Source organism: Salmo salar, chromosome ssa01 (genome assembly GCF_905237065.1).
Source record: "Salmo salar chromosome ssa01, Ssal_v3.1, whole genome shotgun sequence".
NCBI lineage: Eukaryota > Metazoa > Chordata > Actinopteri > Salmoniformes > Salmonidae > Salmo > Salmo salar.
In genome coordinates this window covers 9961078-9985522 of record NC_059442.1, presented here as the reverse complement: position 1 = coordinate 9985522, position 24445 = coordinate 9961078, and the positions used below count along the sequence as shown (strand labels likewise).

The 24445-nt window shown below is 41.5% G+C and overlaps 2 protein-coding genes across 2 annotated transcripts; one reads left to right on the top strand and one right to left on the bottom strand.

The window, feature by feature from the left end:
- Window positions 1-8391: 8391 nt before the first annotated feature.
- LOC106610396 (transcriptional repressor protein YY1) lies at window positions 8392-13297 on the bottom strand. Its single transcript, XM_014209779.2, has 5 exons — window positions 12674-13297; window positions 11330-11492; window positions 10283-10343; window positions 9766-9924; window positions 8392-9566 (listed from the first exon to the last, which is right to left on the bottom strand). Exons 1-5 carry the CDS (start codon window positions 13173-13175, stop codon window positions 9384-9386), a joined length of 1068 nt encoding a protein of 355 aa, XP_014065254.1. The 5' UTR covers window positions 13176-13297; the 3' UTR covers window positions 8392-9383.
- Window positions 13298-14100: 803 nt separating this feature from the next.
- On the top strand, window positions 14101-24371 carry degs2 (delta(4)-desaturase, sphingolipid 2). Its single transcript, XM_014209685.2, has 3 exons — window positions 14101-14274; window positions 22076-22818; window positions 23678-24371. The coding sequence occupies exons 1-3, from the start codon at window positions 14178-14180 to the stop codon at window positions 23819-23821; spliced, it is 984 nt and encodes a 327-aa protein (XP_014065160.1). The 5' UTR covers window positions 14101-14177; the 3' UTR covers window positions 23822-24371.
- The last annotated feature ends 74 nt before the right edge of the window (window positions 24372-24445 follow it).

The following is a 24445-nucleotide window of genomic DNA, read 5'->3' as shown; positions in this document are numbered from 1 at the left end:
GACCTGTTGCTACTGGTGTTGGTGCCAGAGTCTGCACAATATGGTAGAAATCGTTGTCATGCTTAAAATGGCAAACATTTTAAGCCATTTTTGGCTTCACTTTAACAATCTAGTATATTCTGAGATGAAACTTTAGCTACTTTTATCCCCTTGTATCATTGTTGTATTGCCATGTACTCCAATAGAAGGCCTTTATAGAACTGTCAATTCTGTCTGTTTTAGGCAAGCACCTGACTCTAGAGGACGCGTGAGCAACTTTGAGAAGAAAAAAAAACACTTTTTATTGGATTTGTGCCTGGCCGTCAGTTACCACAGCCACAATCATAAACCCTGCCTATTTCAACAATTTATCTAATTAAAATGTGATTTTTAAACCTAACGTTAACCACACTGTTAACATTAAATTAAAATCAAAAATCACTTTTTTTGTTGTTTTCATCCGTTTTTACGATATAGACCATTTTGACTTTGTGGAAACCATTGTGCCTGTTGAATCACAAGTGTATCTGCCCTCTAATTGGCTAGAATAGTCCCACCTGATCTTGCCACTCCTCCTGACTGCCTTGCATTTTTGAAGACATTTATTTTCATTGTTAGTGGCCACTAGAGTATCAAGTTAATTTAATGGATAATCTGTGACCATCTTTACTCCAGGACCTACTCCAATGTACCATGACTCACTCACACAAGTTCCTTAAACAACAAAGTTGCTCAGTGTGGAGAATGTAACGTCTTTCGTTTGAATTAGCCCAGCCCAATTCTCAAAGGATTGGGTGAAATCATTATTTTCGGGTTAAAACATCAGGGCCACATTCAGTTGGCACAACGTTTTGAAACGTTACAGATTTAAATGTCATGAATAGGCATGCTTGTTTCCTCATAATATATTTATATCTGAACGTTCCACAACGCTATTCACTGATGGCTAAGACTTAACCACCAATGTCTGGCCCAAGCAAAACTAATCCTAGTTTAGCATTCCTTCTCTGCGATGCTTTATGAACACAGACCCTGAACTCCATACAGCTGCCACAGAGTGAGGCTTTCTTCGTCTCCTGTTTCAAGAGTGGCACAGGCCCCTGCTTCCAGGCAGCGAGTTACACCGCTTCATGAGAAATGGCCACTCCCCTAGGGAGGTGATCGTCTGCATACCCGGTGAACAAGGATGTTCTCCAGCATCTTGGCTTCAGTGAACACCTAGTTCATCATCACCATGTTCATCATCACCATGTCTGAGGTTGTGAAAGAAATACAACTGACATCTGATGATAGCTATAGCCTTGTGAGTGAAGCTGTAGGTAGCTAGTACGGTTATAGGTAGGTAGCTAGTATGGTTATAGGTAGGTAGCTAGTATGGTTATAGATAGGTAGCTAGTATGGTTATAGGTAGGTAGCTAGTATGGTTATTTAGATAGCTAGTAGGTAGCTAGTACAGTTATAGGTAGGTAGCTAGTATGGTTATTTAGGTAGCTAGTAGGTAGCTAGTACAGTAATAGGTAGGTAGCTGTAGGTAGCTAGTATGGTTATTTAGGTAGCTAGTAGGTAGCTAGTACAGTAATAGGTAGGTAGCTGTAGGTAGCTAGTACAGTTAAAGGTAGGTAGGTAGCTAGTACGGTTATAGGTAGGTAGCTAGTACGGTTAAAGGTAGGTAGGTAGGTTGCTAGTGTGGTTATAGGTAGGTAGCTAGTACGGTTATAGGTAGGTAGCTAGTATGGTTAAAGGTAGGTAGCTAGTACGGTTATAGGTAGGTAGCTAGTACGGTTATAGGTAGGTAGCTAGTATGGTTATAGGTAGGTAGCTAGTACGGTTATAGGTAGGTAGCTAGTATGGTTATAGGTAGGTAGCTAGTGCAGTTATAGGTAGGTAGCTAGTATGGTTATTTAGGTAGCTAGTAGGTAGCTAGTACAGTTATAGGTAGGTAGCTAGTATGGTTATTTAGGTAGCTAGTAGGTAGCTAGTACGGTTATAGGTAGGTAGCTAGTATGGTTATTTAGGTAGCTAGTAGGTAGCTAGTATGGTTATAGGTAAGTAGCTAGTAGGGTTATAGGTAGGTAGCTAGTACGGTTATAGGTAGGTAGCTAGTATGGTTATAGGTAGGTAGCTTGTACAGTTATAGGTAGGTAGCTGTAGGTAGCTAGTATGGTTATAGGTAGGTAGCTAGTATGGTTATAGGTAGGTAGCTAGTACAGTAATATGTAGGTAGCTAGTACAGTAATAGGTAGGTAGCTAGTATGGTTATAGGTCTGTAGCTAGTATGGTTATAGGTAGGTAGCTAGTGCAGTTATAGGTAGGTAGTGCAGTTATAGGTAGGTAGCTAGTACGGTTATAGGTAGGTAGCTAGTACAGTTATAGGTAGGTAGCTAGTACAGTTATAGGTATGTAGCTAGTACAGTTATAGGTAGGTATGTAGCTAGTACAGTTATAGGTAGGTAGGTAGCTAGTATGGTTATAGGTAGGTAGGTAGCTAGTAAAGTTATAGGTAGGTAGCTAGTATGGTTATAGGTAGGTAGCTAGTATGGTTATAGGTATGTAGCTAGTACAGTTATAGGTAGGTAGCTGTAGGTAGCTAGTATGGTTATAGGTAGGTAGCAAGTATGGTTAAAGGTAGGTAGCTAGTATGGTTATAGGTAGGTAGCTAGTATGGTTATAGGTATGTAGCTAGTACAGTTATAGGTAGGTAGCTGTAGGTAGCTAGTATGGTTATAGGTAGGTAGCAAGTATGGTTAAAGGTAGGTAGCTAGTATGGTTATAGGTAGGTAGCTAGTATGGTTATAGGTATGTAGCTAGTACAGTTATAGGTAGGTAGCTGTAGGTAGCTAGTATGGTTATAGGTAGGTAGCAAGTATGGTTAAAGGTAGGTAGCTAGTATGGTTATAGGTAGGTAGCTAGTATGGTTATTTAGGTAGCTAGTAGGTAGCTAGTACAGTTAAAGGTAGGTAGCTAGTATGGTTATAGGTAGGAAGCTAGTATGGTTATAGGTAGGTAGTTAGTATGGTTATTTAGGTAGCTAGTAGGTAGCTAGTACAGTTATAGGTAGGTAGCTAGTATGGTTATAGGTAGGTAGCTAGTATGGTTATAGGTAGGTAGTTAGTATGGTTATTTAGGTAGCTAGTAGGTAGCTAGTACAGTTATAGGTAGGTAGCTAGTATGGTTATAGGTAGGTAGCTAGTATGGTTATTTAGGTAGCTAGTAGGTAGCTAGTACAGTTATAGGTAGGTAGCTAGTATGGTTATTTAGGTAGCTAGTAGGTAGCTAGTATGGTTATAGGTAGGTAGCTAGTACGGTTATAGGTAGGTAGCTAGTATGGTTATAGGTAGGTAGCTAGTGCAGTTATAGGTAGGTAGCTGTAGGTAGCTAGTATGGTTATAGGTAGGTAGCTAGTATGGTTATAGTTAGGAAGCTAGTACAGTAATATGTAGGTAGCTGTAGGTTATAGGTAGGTAGCTAGTACAGTAATAGGTAGGTAGCTAGTATGGTTATAGGTAGGTAGCTAGTGCAGTTATAGGTAGGTAGCTAGTACGGTTATAGGTAGGTAGCTAGTACAGTTATAGGTAGGTAGGTAGCTAGTATGGTTATAGGTAGGTAGCTAGTATGGTTATAGGTATGTAGCTAGTACAGTTATAGGTAGGTAGCTGTAGGTAGCTTGTATGGTTATAGGTAGATAGCAAGTATGGTTAAAGGTAGGTAGCTAGTATGGTTATAGGTAGGTAGCTAGTACGGTTATAGGTAGGTAGCTAGTATGGTTATAGGTAGGTAGCTAGTACGGTTATAGGTAGGTAGCTAGTATGGTTAAAGGTAGGTAGCTGTAGGTAGCTAGTACGGTTAAAGGTAGGTAGCTAGTATGGTTATAGGTAGGTAGCTAGTATGGTTATAGGTAGGTAGCTAGTACGGTTATAGGTAGGTAGGTAGCTAGTATGGTTATAGGTAGGTAGCTGGTACAGTAATATGTAGGTAGCTAGTACAGTAATAGGTAGGTAGCTAGTATGGTTATAGGTAGGTAGCTAGTGCAGTTATAGGTAGGTAGCTAGTACGGTTATAGGTAGGTAGCTAGTACAGTTATAGGTAGGTAGGTAGCTGTAGGTAGCTAGTATGGTTATAGGTAGGTAGGTAGCTAGTATGGTTATAGGTAGGTAGCTAGTATGGTTATAGGTAGGTAGCTAGTATGGTTATAGGTAGGTAGCTAGTACGGTTTTAGGTAGGTAGCTAGTGCAGTTATAGGTAGGTAGGTAGCTAGTACGGTTATAGGTAGGTAGCTGTAGGTAGCTAGTACAGTAATAGGTAGGTAGGTAGTACAGGTATCGGTAGGTAGCTAGTACGGTTATAGGTAGGTAGCTAGTACGGTTATAGGTAGGTAGCTAGTACAGTTATAGGTAGGTAGGTAGCTAGTACGGTTATAGGTAGGTAGCTAGTATGGTAATAGGTAGGTAGCTAGTATGGTTATAGGTAGGTAGCTAGTACAGTTATAGGTAGGTAGCTAGTATAGTTATAGGTAGGTAGCTAGTACGGTTATAGGTAGGTAGCTAGTATGGTTATAGGTAGGTAGCTAGTACGGTTATAGGTAGGTAGCTAGTACAGTTATAGGTAGGTAGCTGTAGGTAGCTAGTATGGTTATAGGTAGGTAGGTAGTACGGTTATAGGTAGGTAGCTAGTATGGTTAAAGGTAGGTAGGTAGCTAGTACAGTAATAGGTAGGTAGCTGTAGGTAGCTAGTACAGTAATAGGTAGGTAGCTAGTATGGTTTTAGGTAGGTAGCTAGTGCAGTTATCGGTAGGTAGCTAGTACGGTTATAGGTAGGTAGGTAGCTGTAGGTAGCTAGTATGGTTATAGGTAGGTAGCTAGTATGGTTATAGGTAGGTAGCTGTAGGTAGCTAGTATGGTCATAGGTAGGTAGCTAGTACGGTTATAGGTATGTAGCTGTAGGTAGCTAGTATGGTTAAAGGTAGGTAGCTAGTATGGTTAAAGGTAGGTAGGTAGCTAGTACGGTTAAAGGTAGGTAGGTAGCTAGTACAGTTAAAGGTAGGTAGGTAGCTAGTATGGTTATAGGTAGGTAGCTAGTATGGTTATAGGTAGGTAGCTAGTATGGTTATAGGTAGGTAGCTAGTACGGTTATAGGTAGGTAGCTAGTACGGCTATAGGTAGGTAGCTAGTAGGTAGTTAGTACAGTTATAGGTAGGTAGTTAGTACAGTTATTGGTAGGTAGCTAGTACAGTAATAGGTAGGTAGCTTGTGTGGTTATAGGTAGGTAGCTAGTACGGTTATAGGTAGGTAGCTAGTACGGTTATAGTTAGGTAGCTAGTAAAGTAATAGGTAGGTAGCTAGTACAGTAATATGTAGGTAGCTGTAGGTAGCTAGTACAGTTATAGGTAGGTAGGTAGCTGTAGGTAGCTAGTATGGTTATAGGTAGGTAGGTAGGTAGCTAGTATGGTGATAGGTAGGTAGGTAGCTAGTATGGTTATAGGTAGGTAGCTAGTACAGTTATAGGTAGGTAGCTAGTACAGTAATTGGTAGGTAGCTGTAGGTAGCTAGTACAGTTATAGGTAGGTAGGTCGCTGTAGGTAGCTAGTATGGTTATAGGTAGGTAGCTGTAGGTAGCTAGTATGGTTATAGGTAGGTAGCTAGTATGGTTATAGGTAGGTAGCTAGTACGGTTATAGGTAGGTAGCTAGTATGGTTAAAGGTAGGTAGCTGTAGGTAGCTAGTACGGTTATACTGTACCAGGGACGCGCTCAATACAGAAATGGTCTGATGAAGTGGATGCTAAGCTACTGGACTGTTTCGCTAGCACAGACTGGAATATTTTCCGAGATTCATCCGAGGTAAACCCAACAGCGAACTGTCCAGTGGCGCGAGCCTACCGGACGATCTAAATACCTTCTATGTTCGCATCGAGGCTAGCAACACTGAACCATGCATGAGAGCACCAGCTGTTCTGGATGACCATAGTCCCTGTGCCCAGGAACGCCAAGGTAACCTGTCTAAATGACTATCGCCCTGTAGCACTTGACAAGGCATTTTCCCCCTCAGGAGGCTGAAAAGATTTGGCATGCGCCATCAGTTCGTTAAAATGTTATACAGCTGCACCATTGAGAGCATCTTGACTGGATGCATCACCACTATGGCAACTGCTTGGCATCCGATCGCAAGGCGCTACAGAGGGTTGTGCGTACAGCCCAATACAACTCCAGCCACCCTTTCTCTCTGCTACCGCACGGCAAGCGGTACTGATGCATGGTTAACTATTTAACTATCTGCATTGAAACCTTTTGCACTAACTCTATTGATTCATCACATATGCTGCTGTTACTGTTTTAGCTATCCTTTTGACTAGTAACTTTATCCCTGCCCATATGTACATAACTACCTCATTTACCTCGTACTCCTGCACATCAACTCAGTACTAGTAGCCCAAGTTATCATTACTCATTGTGTATTTATTCCTTGTGTTATTCATTTTCTATTTTTTTCTCTAACATTGGTGGGAAGGGCCTGTTAGTCTACAGCTGTTGTTTACGAATATTGAGACAAATAAAATTTGATTTGATGGTTGTCACCTGAGCTATCTGGACGAGCAAGTCATGGGTGTCTTTTTATTTTTTTAACCCTTATTTTACCAGGTAACAGAAGTGGGTGTATGGAAAGCAAATCCCCTAATTGGCCAGATTTGTTGCCACTTAAGACCGTTTTGCGTTGCTGATTGGGCTGCATTGCGTTGCTGATTGGGCTGCACGACAAGTCGATTGTTGACAACTGCAGCATTTTAGCTGTCTAACCCTTTTCCTAACCTTAACCTCGTTCTCTAACCTGCTACATTGGTTCTCTTAACCTGCTATGTAAACATTAAGCTGACCCGCGGTGCACCTGGCTATGTCCCATCTAACCAGTAATGGAGCACTGATGTAACACCCATCGCTGTTGATACGCCCACTTTCAGACATGCCAGGTATGCAGTTACCCATACTCGGAGTGAGCAGGTCCAGGGGAAGGTTTCTGCGCGGCACCCAGTCACCAGATGGGGAACGCCTAACTTCCCTGCTCTGCTGGCTGCGCTGGTAGTGGAGAAAATAACACCTGGGGCTGTTTAGACATGGGGAACGCCTAACTTCCCTGCTCTGCTGGCTGCGCTGGTAGTGGAGAAAATAACACCTGGGGCTGTTTAGACATGGGGAACGCCTAACTTCCCTGCTCTGCTGGCTGCGCTGGTAGTGGAGAAAATAACACCTGGGGCTGTTTAGACATGGGGAACGCCTAACTTCCCTGCTCTGCTGGCTGCGCTGGTAGTGGAGAAAATAACACCTGGGGCTGTTTAGACATGGGGAACGCCTAACTTCCCTGCTCTGCTGGCTGCGCTGGTAGTGGAGAAAATAACACCTGGGGCTCTGTCTAGACAAACAGAACATTGTTCAGATAGAAATATAGCGTCAGCTGCTCGCTATTCGCTACACTTCTATCTGCAATGTTCTGAACACACATCTGCAGCTGCCTGCTGATATGGTGCAAGCGGTCTCCTTTCTCCCATTGTAAACTACACTGGGACAGATGGGTTTTTTTATTTTAAGATGTAATTTCAAATCATGCAATCCATCTCAGGTTGTTTGGTCAATTATATAAAATGTATGTTCATTTCCAGTTACAAGTTAATCATTCAGCCATATGATCGTAACTAGCTCTGGTGGGGTAATCACTGGCAAGGTACTCTGGTGGGGTAATCACTGGCAAGGTACTCTGGTGGGGTAATCACTGGCAAGGTACTCTGGTGGGGTAATCAATGACAAGGTACTCTGGTGGGGTAATCACCGGCAAGGTATGTAGGTCAAACAGGGATGAACATTTATCTCATTTTTGCATGCATGTTCCGATAAATATTTCTGCTCAAAGGGTGGTGAAGTTAGGCCTGTGCTCAACATTTCTTATCTGAATCTTGGACAAAGAGTTTTGCATGAGGAGAGAAGAAACAGTTCCCATGGTGTAATCATGTTCTCGTGTTCTGCTGTGGTTGCACATAGGCCTATACCAAATACTTACCGATTAATCTTCATGTGCTCATTGAGTAAATTGAGTCGGAAAATCTCTACCAATCAGCATTGTTGCACTTGTTTTACTTTAATCGATTTTAGGGAAATTATCCATGCATTGTATTAGACTGAAAAACTTTGCATTGATTGTAAACATTGAATAGAGTTTGATTTTTATTTTGAAATATAGGGTCGTCTTCCTGTCAATACGTAACTTGATTTTGATTGTCTTTAGGAAATTAACGATATACCGGTGGGGATATTTGATTTACTTTCCATATTGGCTGTACAGAATTGACATTAAACTACTCGAATGACATGACCAAGCACAAAGGGATAAACATCGGACTAAAGAGCAAAAATCCACACGGACCACTTACCTGTAAATACCGGTCATATATTTTAACATATTACAAGTTCCTATCAACCATTTTATTAAAATGTTGGTACCAATTTTGAACAGTCCCTACCAATGGTAAATGTCACATTCAAAATTACTTTAATCCGTTACAACTACATAAAATAGGAATTCTGAAACAAAATTCTAATAAGTGCTTGCTAATGGGCAGGCTTGTATTGGCAACTTATTGGGGAGGTATATTTTAGCAAAAGGTAATGCAGCCTGTACAATACATTCTAATGATGCAACAGAGCACCACTTCTGGTTGTATTGTGTGTTCAACTAAACAAAGGACTTGATGGACATGACACGATGTGTTGCTCTCTGGCCGTGCCGGCGGGGAAAAAAAGAAAACGGTTTTAATCAGTTAACACTACTTAAATCACATTGCTATTATCTACACAATTCCAATATAGCTGTACGTTTCAATTATACAAAATTAATCTAAAGAATACCCCCCGCAAATAAACATTTTACAAGGGGAAAAGCAGGGAGGTACAATAAACAGCAAATTCTCCAAGAAGGGTTACCACAGATTTCTCAGGGAAAACACATAAAACAGCTCAGCCAGAGACAAAAAAAAAAAGTGTACAACATGCACACTTAGAAAAAGGTACAAAATTAAAAAGCAATTACTTCACTATGCTGATGGAGAACAACTTTAAATGTAAATTCTTTGTCTTTGGGTGCTGCAGTATAAATAACTTTTCTTTTCGAGTGCAGGTCCAAGAAATCAACATCTTCACAAGGAGAAACTTTATGCTTTTCCTTGGGGATCGTGCCAAGATGAAGGTGGGGGGGGCGGGGGGGAGAGAAGCGTCTTTAGAGTTTGTCGTTTTCATCTCTGTACATATCAAAAAGTCAGTAAGGTCATTCTCTCAAAACATTTCCCTAGAAACAATACAAAGGGGATTTCATAGCTCTTAGGGGGTGTGACGCTTCTGCCATGGTGAAGATATGGGTTGGTTCACAGTCACTGATTGTTTTTAGCTTTAGCGTGTGTGAGGATGTGAGACTTGAGGTTGGTGGATTGGGCAAACTTCTTGTTGCAGCCGTCAAACGGACAGACGTAGGGTCGGTCTCCAGTGTGAATCCGCACGTGGGTGCGTAAGTTAAAGTCCAGGGAGAACCGCTTTCCGCAGCCCTCAAATGTGCACTAGAAGAAAGAGAGTAGACTTTATTACAAGGCTGCATTGCTGGTTGACAATCTGGGCCCCTATGGGTGTATGGTCATATACATGCCATGTAGGACATTAAGCTGGAAGTGTTGTGATTCAAACTAAATGTATACAGTGAAATTGTAGAGGTAGATCTCTCATTAAGAAGCCATTTTGAAGGGGCTGGGGGAAACATACTTGGAAAGGCTTCTCGCCGGTATGAACAAGTTGATGCCTCTTCAGTTTGGAGCTTTCGACAAAGGCCTTTCCACATTCGGCACAGACGTGAACACGTGGCCCATGGGTGTGCAGGTGCTTCCTCATTGCAGAGTTATCCCTGAACATTTTACTGCATCCCTGCAGAGGCAAAAGGTAGCAATTACTCACAGTGTAACTTCAGAAATGACAAAACCAAATTGGTCCACATCAGAGCATCTAAAAATCTAATAAGCTATAGGCATCCACAGAGCATAGCGGCTAGTTGACTACCATTATTCACACAAACAACTGTGCTAGTCGTACCATTGTGTTCTAGTGGCTGTCGTACCATTGTGTTCTAGTGGCTGTCGTACCATTGTGTTCTAGTGGCTGTCGTACCATTGTGTTCTAGTGGCTGTCGTACCATTGTGTTCTAGTGGCTGTCGTACCATTGTGTTCTAGTGGCTGTCGTACCATTCTCTCTCTAATACCAGTTAGACTATTATAGCACACGTACTTTGTGGGGGCAAGCTATCGTCCTGGGAGAGTCGTCCTCCTTGATTTTCCGTGGCTTCATCCTGCAAGACATGACAGATCGTGGTCCACTGTAGATCAGTTGGATGAGCATGGTGCTTGTAACACCAGGACAGTGGGTTTGATGAGAATGAGTTGCCAATTCCTTATATAAAAATTGTGTTTTATGCTTACTGCACATTTATAAAACACATACTAAACTGCTAGTATAACAGTCTTTGGCTAAAATGCTGCTAGCGGTAACCACAATGCCACGCACGACAAACTGAGCATACATTTTCCAAAATCAATGTTAATTGATACTCCCGTTTTAGAAATAACTGCTCAAATTGTGCACAGAGCAGACAATTCATGAAAAGGATATCGGTAGAAAAGGTAACTCTATTACAGTAAAATAATGTCTCGATGTCCATATATGTCTGATTCTGTTAGACCAAAACCTCAAATGCAAATAGCGAGTTGAAACCTCTTGTCAGAGAGGAAGAAGTGATCTCTCATCTTTGTTGTCTGAGTGGCAAGGGGAGGGGCTTAGTGGTTGGGGGAGGGGTTTGGTGTGTGTGTAAACAGAGAGGAGGCAAAACAAGACCTTTCACTCTTGCCAAAATTTCTATGGACTTATTTTGGACCTAAGCTTGTTGCCTGCCTTCCCGCCTTTGGGACAACGACCCTCATTGTTAAGGAGGAGACATGAGCACCTTGACATACACAGATCTCTGGTGTAAATAGGAAGGTGCACACAGTACAGACAAAGCGAAGGAGATGAGACCAAAAAGACAACATGAGAACAAGCGGACAAACCCTCATAAATATTATTATTACGATACAGGCATTTGGAATATCACACAAATACACATGGGACAGTTTTATGCAATAATATTGAGATTATCTGACAGTTTTATGCTGAAAATGTGCAGTGATTGGTCAAATTTGCAAGCCTTTGCATTATATGCGGGGAATAGTCGATTTTGCAAATTTTTTGGAGATGGCAGAATCCTGGAGTGACTGACTAATGAACATGTCTGTAACTCACCTAGCAAACTCTGCCAGCTGTTTGGGGTCTGACAGGTCGATCCCTGGAATGCCCCCGGGCGGGAGCTTCTTCCCTGTCATGTACTCGGAGTAATCGGGAGGAGAATTGTCCCCAATGACATGCTCCTCTACCATAGTGTCATGGTCAACATCCTTCTTGTCATCTGAGACAGAGCACAGGAGCAGAGTTAAAACAGATGCACAGGTATATGTTTTATGATGTCTGACCTTAATTGGCTATTAGAATACCAATCAACAAAGAAATGTGACACCATTTCAACCACCAGGAAAATATATATAGAGGTTGTGGAGCTTAATTGTGTTAATGCTGTTGGTGAACAGCTGAACATAAACTGAATGTACATTTTGGCTAGTTCCATTTGAAGGGCCCTATGTTTTATAGAATTGTTTTTATTTTACCTTTATTTAAGTAGGCATGTCAGTTAAGAACAAATTATTATTTTCAATTAGGGCTTAGTAACAGAATGTGTGAATAGCCGTAGATTTTTATTGGGGAAAAAAAGAAGGTTTTATGTGATCTTGATACTCCAGTCCACCCACTCTAGTTGCTACTGAAATCCATCGTTAATCGTTGAGTTGGCTAATTTAGTAAGCTAGCTAAATAACAGGTCAACAAACGTAGTAACCATTTAATACCATTTCTAGTCGCTAAATTGCAAGACTAGTCGCCGCTCAACGCCATAGTAAATTGTTGAGTTTAGTCGGCTACAGACCGTCAGTATAGCTAAACAAATTAGCTAGCTAGCTAACGTTAACTGTCTAGCCAATCTAAAGGGTGGTCTGTATCAAAAATGCAAACTTTGCTAAAAAAAAAAATGTAATGATTAAAATATCAAACTATTGAGGATGCCATTATTGTAACTCTTCCCCACGATTTGAAAGCTAACGAACAGTAGCACATCCACACAAGTCTTGTGACATCTTGCTAGTCGCTACCCTCCCCCGCTGTTGACGAGAGCTTGGAGCCGAGGCCCTGTGCTGAACTGCGCCACAGCGGCCTACTCCGGGGCCAGCAGCAGCGCACTCGCTCCCAACCCGCCGCCATCTTTCCCCCGGACAAATCAACGCCATTTTTTCGGTCCGCCATACTGGTCCAGGGGAACATGGCGGCGCCCATCAACACATAAAAAAACATGGCTTCCCATAAAAACAAAAACATTTCAAATACACTACACGCAATTCGGACGTGAAAAACAGTGCAGAATTCTACTGAAATTAGCCAGAGGCCAGCGTCCGTACGAGGCCTAAGTTCCAGGGAATGCAGTGAGAACAATGCAGGTGGCAAGCTTGCAAGAACACACTTTCGACACAACTCTAAACTTACCCGATGCCCACATAGTCACCGAAAACTCTCCTTCTAAAGTCTTTATCTGGACTTGTTTCTGTTCCCATTTTCTACCACTGGACTCCGGTGCACCTAAGTAGTTCTTTTTATTTCTCTTCCCGCTTCCCCCCTTCTTCGTCCGCCCCGAACTCTTCCCGGCGACAGTCACCAGAGTCTGTTCGATGTATTCCTCTTCGGCGGCAGGGACTGGGACAGGTATAAGAATTTGGTCCTCGTAATCATCGTCCCCGTGCATGTCCGAATCATCTTCACCAACCACCTCTTCTCGGGTTTGCACCAATATTACCTCCTGATGATGGTGATGCATTGAGTGTGGATCATCTGAGTCAAGGGGCTGTAAAGCGATCATAGGCTGTTCATCGTCGTCCTCTCCAACAACTGTTGTCTCGATGGTCTCCACTTCGATTTCATGGAGTTCCACTATTTCTGATGGCATCTCCGAGCCGTCCGTTTCGATGTACAGGGTATCACCTGATGCCATATTGAAAAACCCTAAATTCCTCACAGTTATGTTTTCTATAGCAGTTCCCCCCCTCTACACTGCCTTCCTCCTTCTTCGACAACAAACTCCACTCTGTTCTACTCCCGTCGCCACTACGCTTTGGCTACATAGTCTCGCGAGACTTCATGGGTTACAGATTTATGCCGCGTTCTTATCATGTCAAAAACTCGGAATTTATGACTTGCTAACCTAGGAGGTAGGGTCGAATCTCGAGTTTCTCAATTGGGAGGCACCAGAATCAACCAATATGACTACGCAAATAACTTACGTTCATTTGAACTTAGAGGTCCCGAGTTTCTGACATGAAGAGAACACTGCATTAGGTCGGGTTCCCTTGCTCAGACGTTGCTTGCATCGTCAACCAATTGTTGCGTGCGACGTCATCTATTGACAGATTGCTATAACATATGTGGTTAGCTGATATTTAAAATACCTATCCGGGCGTTGTAAGATCTGGCAAGCATCAGCAACTTCTGGGCAGAGGAGCACGCCCATTTACAGCTTGTACGACATTGCAGATGATCAGTGCAGGTGAATGCCGACTGACTGATGTACAATCACCTTGCATCATAAATAACAACTATTATTTGTAGATCAGTCAGTCATTCAACATTTACCCACTATGCATCATATACACAAACAAATTGACATTGAATAAAGTTTAATTTATTGTCACAATATCGATAAGGCTCCTTAACAGCTTCTACCCCCAAGCCATAAGACTGCTGAACAATTAATCAAATGGACACCGGACTATTTACATTGACAACCCCTCCCTCCCGCCCCCCTCCATTTGTTTTGTACACTGCTGCTACTCGCTGTTTATTATCTATGCATAGTCACTTCACCCCAACCTGAATTACTATCGGCTGGGGAGGAGCTTTTTTTGGTCGCATACCTTTCACCTTTACCTTTGAGAGGGTGTGCTTTTAAAGGAGTGTGTGTAGGTGAGGCACGCATTGCCACTGCGCTCCCGCGGGCATGAAGAGCATCGAAATGGATAAGACAGGTGAACGGGGAGACTTTGAATGGGTCTACAATGATCAGCCTCATACTTCACGAAGAAAAGAAATATTAGGTAAGCTGTTGTCTAAAACGTAAACGAAATAACTACGGTTTAAAGTAAAGTTGTACTGCTAATACAACATTTTTGTCTTCTTTTAAAATCGTATCCGGTTTTACCTGTTTTCAGGTAAAACCTGTCAGAAATGTCGCAACCATTTCTGGGGCTCCCGAGTGGAGCAGCGGTCTAAGGCACTGCATCTCAGTGCTTGAGGCGTCACTACAGACACCCTGGTTCGATTCCAGGCTGTATAACAACCGGCAATGATTGGGAGTCCCATAGGGCGGCGCACAATTGGCCCAGCGTCGTCTGGGTTTGGCCGGTGTATGCCGTCATTGTAAATAAGAATTTGTTCTTAACCGACTTGCCCAGTTAAATAAAGGTTACACAACCACTCATGCAGTGAAACTGGAGTTTAACACCGTGGCAGCATATGATTTATTGGAGTAGCCCAACTCATTCACCATGATGTACCACAGAGATAGCCTAGTACTGTAGGCTATTTGCCAATGCTGAAACTTAAGGAAATATGGACTCCTATTTTTTTCACAAGACAAAGCAGCCTACTAGATTTGCAAAACAAAACCACCTGTCCTACTTTTAGTTTCTTGTGTTTTCATATTGTAATGTTATCTTGTGTAATAAAAACAGCGTACACAATAGAGGTGTGTGTGGTGACAAGCACAATGAAAGCAAAGGAATGCCACTATTGTCAATATGATACTTGAAAAATCGAAGCTTTCTTAAGACCCTAAATAAATGAAGTTATATAAAATAGTTGACAATCGGAGGGTGGGGTCCTCCCGTTCATATGTAAACCAGTGGAGGTTGCTTAGGGGAGGACAGCTCATAATAATGGCTGGAATGGAATGGCATCAAACACATGAAAATCACGTTTGATGTATTTGATATTATTCTGCTCCAGCCATTAGCACAAGCGTTTCCCACAATTAAGATGCAACTAACCTCCTGTGATTCCCTGTTTTATCTTTTTGACATGTAGAACAATGGGCAACATGGTGATAATAACAGGTGCAGCTGACTAAGCCCATTGGCTTTGCTAGGTAACAAGACACATTCCCCCTCTAATGGCCCAATGTCAAAGACTGATGCAAAGGACAGCATGATAGTCACCAACCATTAAGTCACAGGGTCAGACCCTCAGACGATCCATAAATAGAATAATTAGTAATTATATTTCTATTCGTTCAATCCAGAATGCAGATGGTATGCGCTATCATTATACAACAGCTGTAATGCCCACACTGTGGTAATGTTTCAGGCACCACAAATCTGGCTTTTCAAGAGGGTCATTCTATGTCATTTGAGCAAGCCATGACATCCCACATCTCAGATTGTTCTGAAATCGTTTCTGTATTTAGAAAGAGAGAGGATTAGCATTCCAGCAACATTTAGTTAAAATATAATTTAATATCTGAGAAATTAAGGTAATTGATTTCACCCAAATTGGCAATTTTTTACTTCTAGGATTCATATAATATTCAATCAATATACTACCTTACATCCGATTTGGACCAAACTTGTTTTCTAACAATGAGTAAGACGAGACATGAGGAATCCAAATAAATTGTAAAAGTTAGCATTTGAAATAATGGCCAAGAAAACCAAAGCATGGGTTGTTGTCATACCTTGTCGATAGACTACAAGGTAAGGAAACCAACCGCAATTTTGTAATTTAGGGGGGGGGGGTCTTCAAACTTTTTTCACCTAATAGCAGGAACACAGCTGTCTATTGGTTGGAATCTGGATACAGGATGGAACTTAACCTCAATGACTCACTTCTTTGAACAGAGAGAAAAGCATCACCCAATACCCACTGATGTGTTTTATATATATATATATATATATATATATATATAAAACACTCTTAGCCGTAGATCCATTGTACTTGTCAGAGGGGGGGAATACTCATCTTATCTGTTTCTAACAACATAAATGATTTCAGTACAATCTGAGATGGTGGGTGTCAATTCTCTTTCTTGTGCTTTTTGAGGTGGAACGAGACCCAATACATACTTTTATTCTTGTCTTACTTGGTCTAATATCTGAGCAATCAACATTTTCTCGTGCTCATCCTTGAAGTCATCTAACTTAAACACATCTTTTTTTGCAATGATTCATATGTGTATTTAAAGGGGCGTGTTCCCCTTTATCGTTCCATTGGCGTGAATGCAAATATCAAATCGTGATCCGTTGCTTGGTTCCTAAATTATTAAAAGCTTTTGTTTTTATGATAGTCTACAGTCCTGCTGGACAGCACAGGGTGAGGAAATTAGGCTCACATTGATAGAGGTGGCCAGCCGGCTGGAGGTGCTTGTGGTATTGCATCTTAGCCAGGGTGTTTTGGCTCCATCACACCATACTGTTACCTATTACCATACTGTTACGTATTACCATACTGTTACTACATACATACATTCATAGACGTACTTTTCTGTTTCATGAAATTATTTTGTTTATCGATCAACCTCTCATTTGGGTATTTATTGAAATTTAGCTTGTCTCATGTTTAAGTATTTTGAAAAGTCATGTTTTTTTTAAATTTAGTCAATTAACTTTACTTCCAAATCTGGGCCAGGTTTCCCAATAGTGATGGAATTAAGGTTTAAGTGTGTGTGTGTTTTTTTTTAACAATGCGTCTTTCCTGCAATGGTCGACTATGTAACATGTGTTTCGCAATACACCACGCAGAGAAACCCGTCGCTTCGTTGGAGCGTGTCGATACTGATAGGATCGAAAGAAAGGGACCGCTGCTCTCTGATCAGCTTTCTTCATTCAAATCTTACCTTAACATTATAATTATTTCACAAAAATGACGACAGATCCGCTCCTAGGCAAATATTACCACCAACGGCTGCAAATATTGACAAGGCTTATTCTAATGCTTACCCAATAAAATGCCCAAAATCACCGATTTGGCACATCATGTTTGGCTACACATTATGACAAATTATAGACAGTAGCCTAGCCTAAAAGTAACAAAATAGAACTCAATTGATTGAACAAGAAAGTTATTTAAATATGATTAAAATAGGCCTATATAGCCCATGGCTTATATTTTAATGCAGTCATCTCAGTTTTCATTTTAATCATATTTTTATTTGTTGCTTGTTTATCAATTTATCAATATTACCCATATACTGTATATGCACTGAGTGTACAAAACATTAGGAACACCTGCTCTTTCCATGACAGACTGACCAGGTGAATCCAGGTGAAAACTATGATCCCTTACTGATGTCACTTGTTAAATCCAATTCAATCAGTGTAGATGAAGGGGAGGAGACAGGTTAAAGAAGGATTTTTAATTGTATTGAAGTAGGGAAATACATTCGTTTTGCCCCAACATTATGAATTCCCATATTCTGTAATACACTTTTATAGTATAGCTCAGCTAGACAGTGGTAAAGGGTGTATTTAGCATTTAAAACAAATCACAGGTGGTTAGTTGAAGGGTCATTGGACCAATGAATGCAGGAAATGTAAAAGTAGCCGTCACATCATCAAAGGGCTTCTGAGAACCTATTCATCCAAAAAATTGTGAATGATTATTTCCCAGGCATGAGATAGTGGACAAATAAAATAAATTGTAAGTTGGCAAATGGAAGGGAGAACTGTAGGTAGGTGAGACTATGGGTTTACTATGACATCATGTACAGTGTCTTCAGAAAGTATTCACACCCCTTGACTTTTGTCACATTTTGTTGGGTTACATCCTGAATTTAAAATAGATTAAATGTAGATTTTGTGTCACTGATCTACACACAATACCCAATAATGTCAAAGTGGAATCATGTTTAGATATTTTTACAAATGTAATAATAAATGAAAAGCTGAAATGTCTCGCATCCGTATTCAACCCCTATTCATTTCAAGCCTAAAATAACTTCAGGAATAAAAATTTGCTTAACAAGTCAGATAAGTTGCATGGACTCACTCTGTGTGCAATAATGGTGTTTAACATAATTTTTGAATGACTACCCCATCTCTGTACCCCACACATACAATTATCTGTAATGTCCCTCAGTCAAGCACAGATTCTACTACAAAGACCAGGGAGGTTTTCCAATGCCTCAAAGAAGGGCACCTATTGGTAGATAGGTAAAAAAAAAAAAGCAGACATTGAATGTCCCTTTGAACATGGTGAAGTTATTAATGACACTTTGGATGGTGTATCAATACACCCTGTCACTACAAAGATACAGGTGTCCTTCCTAACTCAGTTGACCAACAGGAAGGAACCACTCAGGGACTTCACCACGAGGCCAATGGTGACTTTAAAACCAGTTAGAACTATTATGAGTTTTTAATGACTGCGATAAGAGACCTGAGGATGGATCAACACTATTGTGGTTACTCCACAATACTAACCTAAATGACAGAGTGAAAAGGAAGCCTTCCAAAACACGCATCCTGTTTGCAACAAGGCACTAAAGTAAAACTTCAAAAAATGTGGCAAAGAAATTAACTTTTTGTTCTGAATACAAAGCATTATGTTTGGGGAGAAATCCAACACAACACACCACTGACTATCACTCTCCATATTTTCAAGCATGGTGGTGGCCTGCATCATGTTATGAGTATGCTTGTCATTAGAAAGGGAGTTTTTTTTATGATGAAAAGTAATTGAATAGAAGTAAGCAAAGGCCAAATCCTAGAGGAAAAACTGGTTCAGTCTGCTTTCCAACAGATACTGGGAGACAAGTCCGCACAACAACCTTAAACGCAAGGCCAATTATACACTGGAGTTGCTTACCAAGATGACATTGACTGTTCCTGAGTGGCCTACTGTAGTTACCGTTTTGACTTAAAATCGTCTTGAAAATGTATGGTTAGACTTAAATGTCTGTCTAGCAATGATCAATAACTAACTTGATAGAGCTTGAAGAATTTTTAAAAGAATAGTGGGCAAATATTGTACAATCCAGCGACTTATCTAGAAAGACTCACAGCTGTGGTTGCTGCCAAATGTGATTGTAACATGTATTGACTCAGGGGGTTGAATACTTACAGTTGAAGTCAGAAGTTTACATACACTTAGGTTGGAGTCAATAAAACTTGTTTTTCAACCACTCCACACATTTCTTGTTAACTTAACAAACTTTAGTTTTGGCAAGTTGGTTAGGACATCTACTTTGTGCATGACACAAGTAATTTTTCCAACAATTGTTTACAGACAGATTATTTCACTTATCATTCACTGTATCACAATTCCTGTGGGTCAGAAGTTTACATACACTAAGTTGACTGTGCCTTTAAACAGCTTGGAAAATTCCAGAAAATATTGTCATGGCTTTAGAAGCTTCTGATAAGCTAATTAACATCTTTTGAGTCAATTGGAGGTGTACCTGTGGATGTATTTCAAGGCCTACCTTTAAACTCAGTGCCTCTTTGCTTGACATCATGGGAAAATCAAAAGAAATCAGACCTCAGAAAAAAAAATTGTAGACCTCCACGAGTCTGGTTCATCCTTGGGAGCAATTTCCAAACGCCTGAAGGTACCACGTTCATCTGTACAAACAATAGTACGCAAGTATAAACACCATGGGACCACGTAGCTGTCATACCGCTCAGGAAGGAGAAGCGTTCTGTCTCCTAGAGATGAACGTACTTTGGTGCGAAAAGTGCAAATCAATCCCAGAACAACAGCAAAGGACCTTGTGAAGATGCTGGAGGAAACAGGTACAGAAGTATCTTTATCCACAGTAAAACGAGTCCTATATCGACATCACCTGAAAGGCCGCTCAGCAAGGAAGAAGCCACTGCTCCAAAACCGCCATGAAAAAGGCCGACTACGGTTTGCAACTGCACATGGGGACAAAGATTGTACTTTTTGGAGAAATGTCCTCTGGTCTGATAAAACAAAAATAGAACTGTTTGGCCATTGTTATGTTTGGAGGAAAAAGGGGGAGGCTTGCAAGCCGAAGAACACCATCCCAACCGTGAAGCACGGGGGTGGCAGCATCATGTTGTGGGGGTGCTTTGCTGCAGGAGGGACTGGTGCACTTCACAAAATAGATGGCATCATGAGAAGGGAAAATTATGTGGATATATTGAAGCAACATCTCAAGACATCAGTCAGGAAGTTAAAGCTTGGTTGCAAATGGGTCTTCCAAATGGACAATGACCCCAAGCATGCTTCCAAAGTTGTGGCAAAATGGCTTAAGGACAACAAATTCAAGGTATTGGAGTGGCCATCACAAAGCCCTGACCTCAATCTTATAGAAAATTTGTGGGCAGAACTGAAAAAGCGTGTGCGAGCATGGAGGCCTACAAACCTGACTCAGTTACACCAGCTCTGTCAGGAGGAATGGGCTAAAATTCACCCAACTTATTGTGGTAAGCCTGTGGAAGGCTACCCAAAACGCTTGACCCAAGTTAAACAATTTAAAGGCAATGCTACCAAATACTAATTGAGTGTTTGTAAACTTCTGACCCACTGGGAATGTGATGAAAGAAATAAAAGCTGAAATAAGTCATTCTCTCTACTATTATTCTGACATTTCACATTCTTAAAATAATGTGGTGATCCTAACTGACCTAAAACAGGGATTTTTTACTAGGATTAAATGACTGGAATTGTGAAACACCTTAGCCAAATACATTTAAACTCAGTTTATGTAAACTTCCGACTTCAACTGTATCTAACCAAACTATATTACCGTTTTATTTTCATTTAATAAAAATATATATTTTTTCTTCCACTTTGACATTTAAGTGTTTTATGTAGATCTTTGAAAAAAAATGACAATTCATTTTAATCCCACTTTGTTACACAAATGTGGAAAAAAATCAAGGGGTTTAAATACTTTCTGAAGGCATTATACAATATTGTTTTCCAGAGTTTCCTTGCTCTTCGCATCCTGACTGGTTGCATCACTACCTGGTATGGCAACTGCTCGGCCTCTGAACACAAGGCACTACAGAGGGTAGTGTGTACGGCCCAGAACATCACTGGGGCCAAGCTTCCTGCCACCCAGGACCTCTATACCAGGCGGTGTCAGAGGAAGGCCATAAAAATGGTCAAAGACTCCAGCCACCCTAGTCATAGACTGTTCTCTCTGCTACCACATGGCAAGTGGTACCAGATCACCAAGCCTAGGTCCAAGAGGCTTCTAAACAGCTTCTACCCCCAAGCCATAAGACTCCTGAACACCTAGTCAAATAGCTAACCAGACTATTTGCATTGTCCCCCCCTCCCCCTCTTTACTCCACTGCTACTCTCTGTTATCATCTATGCATAGTCACTTTAATAACTCTACCTTCATGTACATATTACCTCAACAAACCGGTGCCCCTGCAGATTGACTCTGCACCGGTACCCCCCTGTATATAGTCTTCCTATTGTTATTTTACTGCTGCTCTTTAATTACTTGCTACTTTTATTTCTTATTCTTATCCGTATTTTTTAAAACTGCATTGTTGGTTAGGAGCTCGTAAGTAAGCATTTCACTGTAAGCTCTACACCTGTTGTATTCAGCGCATGTGACTAATAAAATTTGATTCAGAACAGTTTGCATGCTGATGTTATGCAAATGTAGTGAAAGCAATGCGGCAGACCAAATTTGCATTAGCCAATGGGCTCCTCCAATTCTGGACAGGAGAAAATAAGTACACGAACCAATCTGATGTCTAACCTCGAATCAACTTGTGTGTGTGTGTGTGTGAGGGAAAAAATAAACGATATAGAAACTGTTACAATGCAGCGAAACTGACCAGGGTCAGTTGAATGTGTTTACTTTGAATGAGTCTCATCTTGTGACTTATTTTTTGTTGTTGTGTGTGTCCTCCTAAGCAAAATACCCAGAGATCAAGTCCCTGATGGGGCCTGACCCCCAGTTGAAGTGGGTGGTGACAGGGATGGTCCTCACCCAGCTTCTGGCCTGCTACATGGTCCACGACCTCCCCTGGAAGTGGGTGTTATTCTGGTCATACGGCTTCGGCGGCTGCATCAACCACTCGCTGACCCTCGCCATTCACGATATCTCCCACAACGTTGCGTTCGGCAACAAGCTGGCGCGCCTCAACCGCTGGTTCGCCATATGGGCCAACCTCCCCATCGGACTGCCCTACTCGGCTTCGTTCAAGAAGTACCACATCGACCACCACCGCTACCTGGGTGGCGACGGCCTAGATGTGGACATCCCCACGGACGCGGAGGGCTGGTTCTTCTGCACACCCCTGCGGAAGGTCCTGTGGCTCTTCCTCCAGCCGTTGTTCTACGCACTGCGCCCTCTAGTGGTGAACCCCAAGCCAGTCTCTAGACTAGAGATGATGAATGCCGCTGTTCAATTTGCAGTGAACTTTGTGATATTCTACCTATGGGGGCTGAAGCCAATTGTTTACCTCATAGCCGGGTCCATTTTATGCATGGGTCTACATCCCATCTCTGGACACTTCATAGCGGAGCACTACATGTTCCTGAAGGGCCACGAGACATACTCCTACTACGGCCCACTGAACTGGATCACCTTCAACGTGGGTTACCACATGGAGCACCATGACTTCCCCAGTATACCTGGCAGTAAGCTGCCTCAGGTGAGTTGAAATCTCAAACACAGTGTTGATAGCGGACCACCATTTTTAGGTCAACTATGATTTTAGATAAATCCAATCCGAATCTCAATGAACTACCATGGTTTTAGGTCTGATATTAAATCTCAATATTGTACCATGATTTTAGGTCAACCAATTCCCCCCCCCCCCCCAAAAAAAAATTCTTACCCCTGTATGTGGCTTACTTGATCAGTGGCTAAGGGAAATGATCACTGGTTTCAGATGTCTGTCTCAAGATAATGCTCTAAACAATGTCCCCAATGGGAGAGTCATCAGATAGCAGATGAGAGAGGCGTTTCAACCGCAGGAGGTTGGTGGCACCTTAATTGGAGAGGACGGACTCGTGGTAATGCCCGGCGGCGGAATGAGGAGAATAGTATCAAACACATAGTTTGAGGCCGTTCCATTCGCTCCGTTCCAGACATTATTATGAGTCGTCCTCCCCTCAGCAGCCTCCACTGGTTTCAACTGGAGGTATTGCTTAAAAGACTGGCCTGAATTTATAACTCATTAACTATTGGTGTAATGCCTGAGACAAATAGGATCATTTTACACTTTCTAACCTCTAAAAACAAGCACTCTAAAGTCAACTGTTGTGGGTGTTTTTCTTTGTCCTCAGAAAATTCCAGAAAATGTGTTCACCTCCTATAAATTTTGTCAGTTGTGGGAAAAATGATTATTCTCCTTCTAAATGACAAGCCCTAGTGAAATTTGCTGTTACCTAGGAATTACAAGTCATTATTATTTTAAATAATAAACTGACATGTTGCAGTCTGACATGACTTATGTTGGCTCCTCGTGCTGACAGAGTCCCCTCTAACGGATCTGTTGTCTGTGCCAGGTGAAGAAGATGGCAGCAGAGTACTACGACTCCCTACCACAGCACACTTCCTGGACCCGGGTGTTGTGGGACTTTGTCTTTGATGACAGCATCGGTCCCTACACCAGGATCAAGCGGGAATATAAGCTGGTCAAGCAGGAGTAGGTGCCACAAAACACTTTCCCCAATATTCAGTGCTACTGATTGTCATAGTGAAACATTGGTTTCAGATAGTGGCGCTCCAGGGTATGTTGAACCAAAGTGGGTTAAGTTAAGCCACCCTTGTTTCTAGGAAACCATACAGAAAATGTATAATTTGACTAAATATGTAGGAAGAGGTCAGTCATCATTTCATGGTGTCTGTGAATAAAGAAACCACATGGAAAAAGTAGTAAGCAAGTGGGGTGCAAAAAAGTCAAATGAACATATTGTGTTAGAGGCTCCTTTTCACCTCGTTTTATCATGTGATTTACTTGACAATAGCACACGTGGGCAGGCAAAAGACAATGTCAATCATTAGGTTTACCATACCGTGAGTGTGGACAGTGCAGAGAATGAAACATTGAAACTTACCTTGCAGTAAGAGGAGCTGTATTTCAGTGAAGCACTGTTTGATGCTCACCACACAAGTTGTTTTTAATCAAGAAAATAAATAGATAATACTGCTAACAATGTTTCTAACAGAAATGTAATTTAATAAAACGTTATGTTATTACATGTGTGAGGATTCTGTGTGTGAACATAAATCTGTAATGCTAGAACTATGTAACAGGTATTTATTTTACAAGA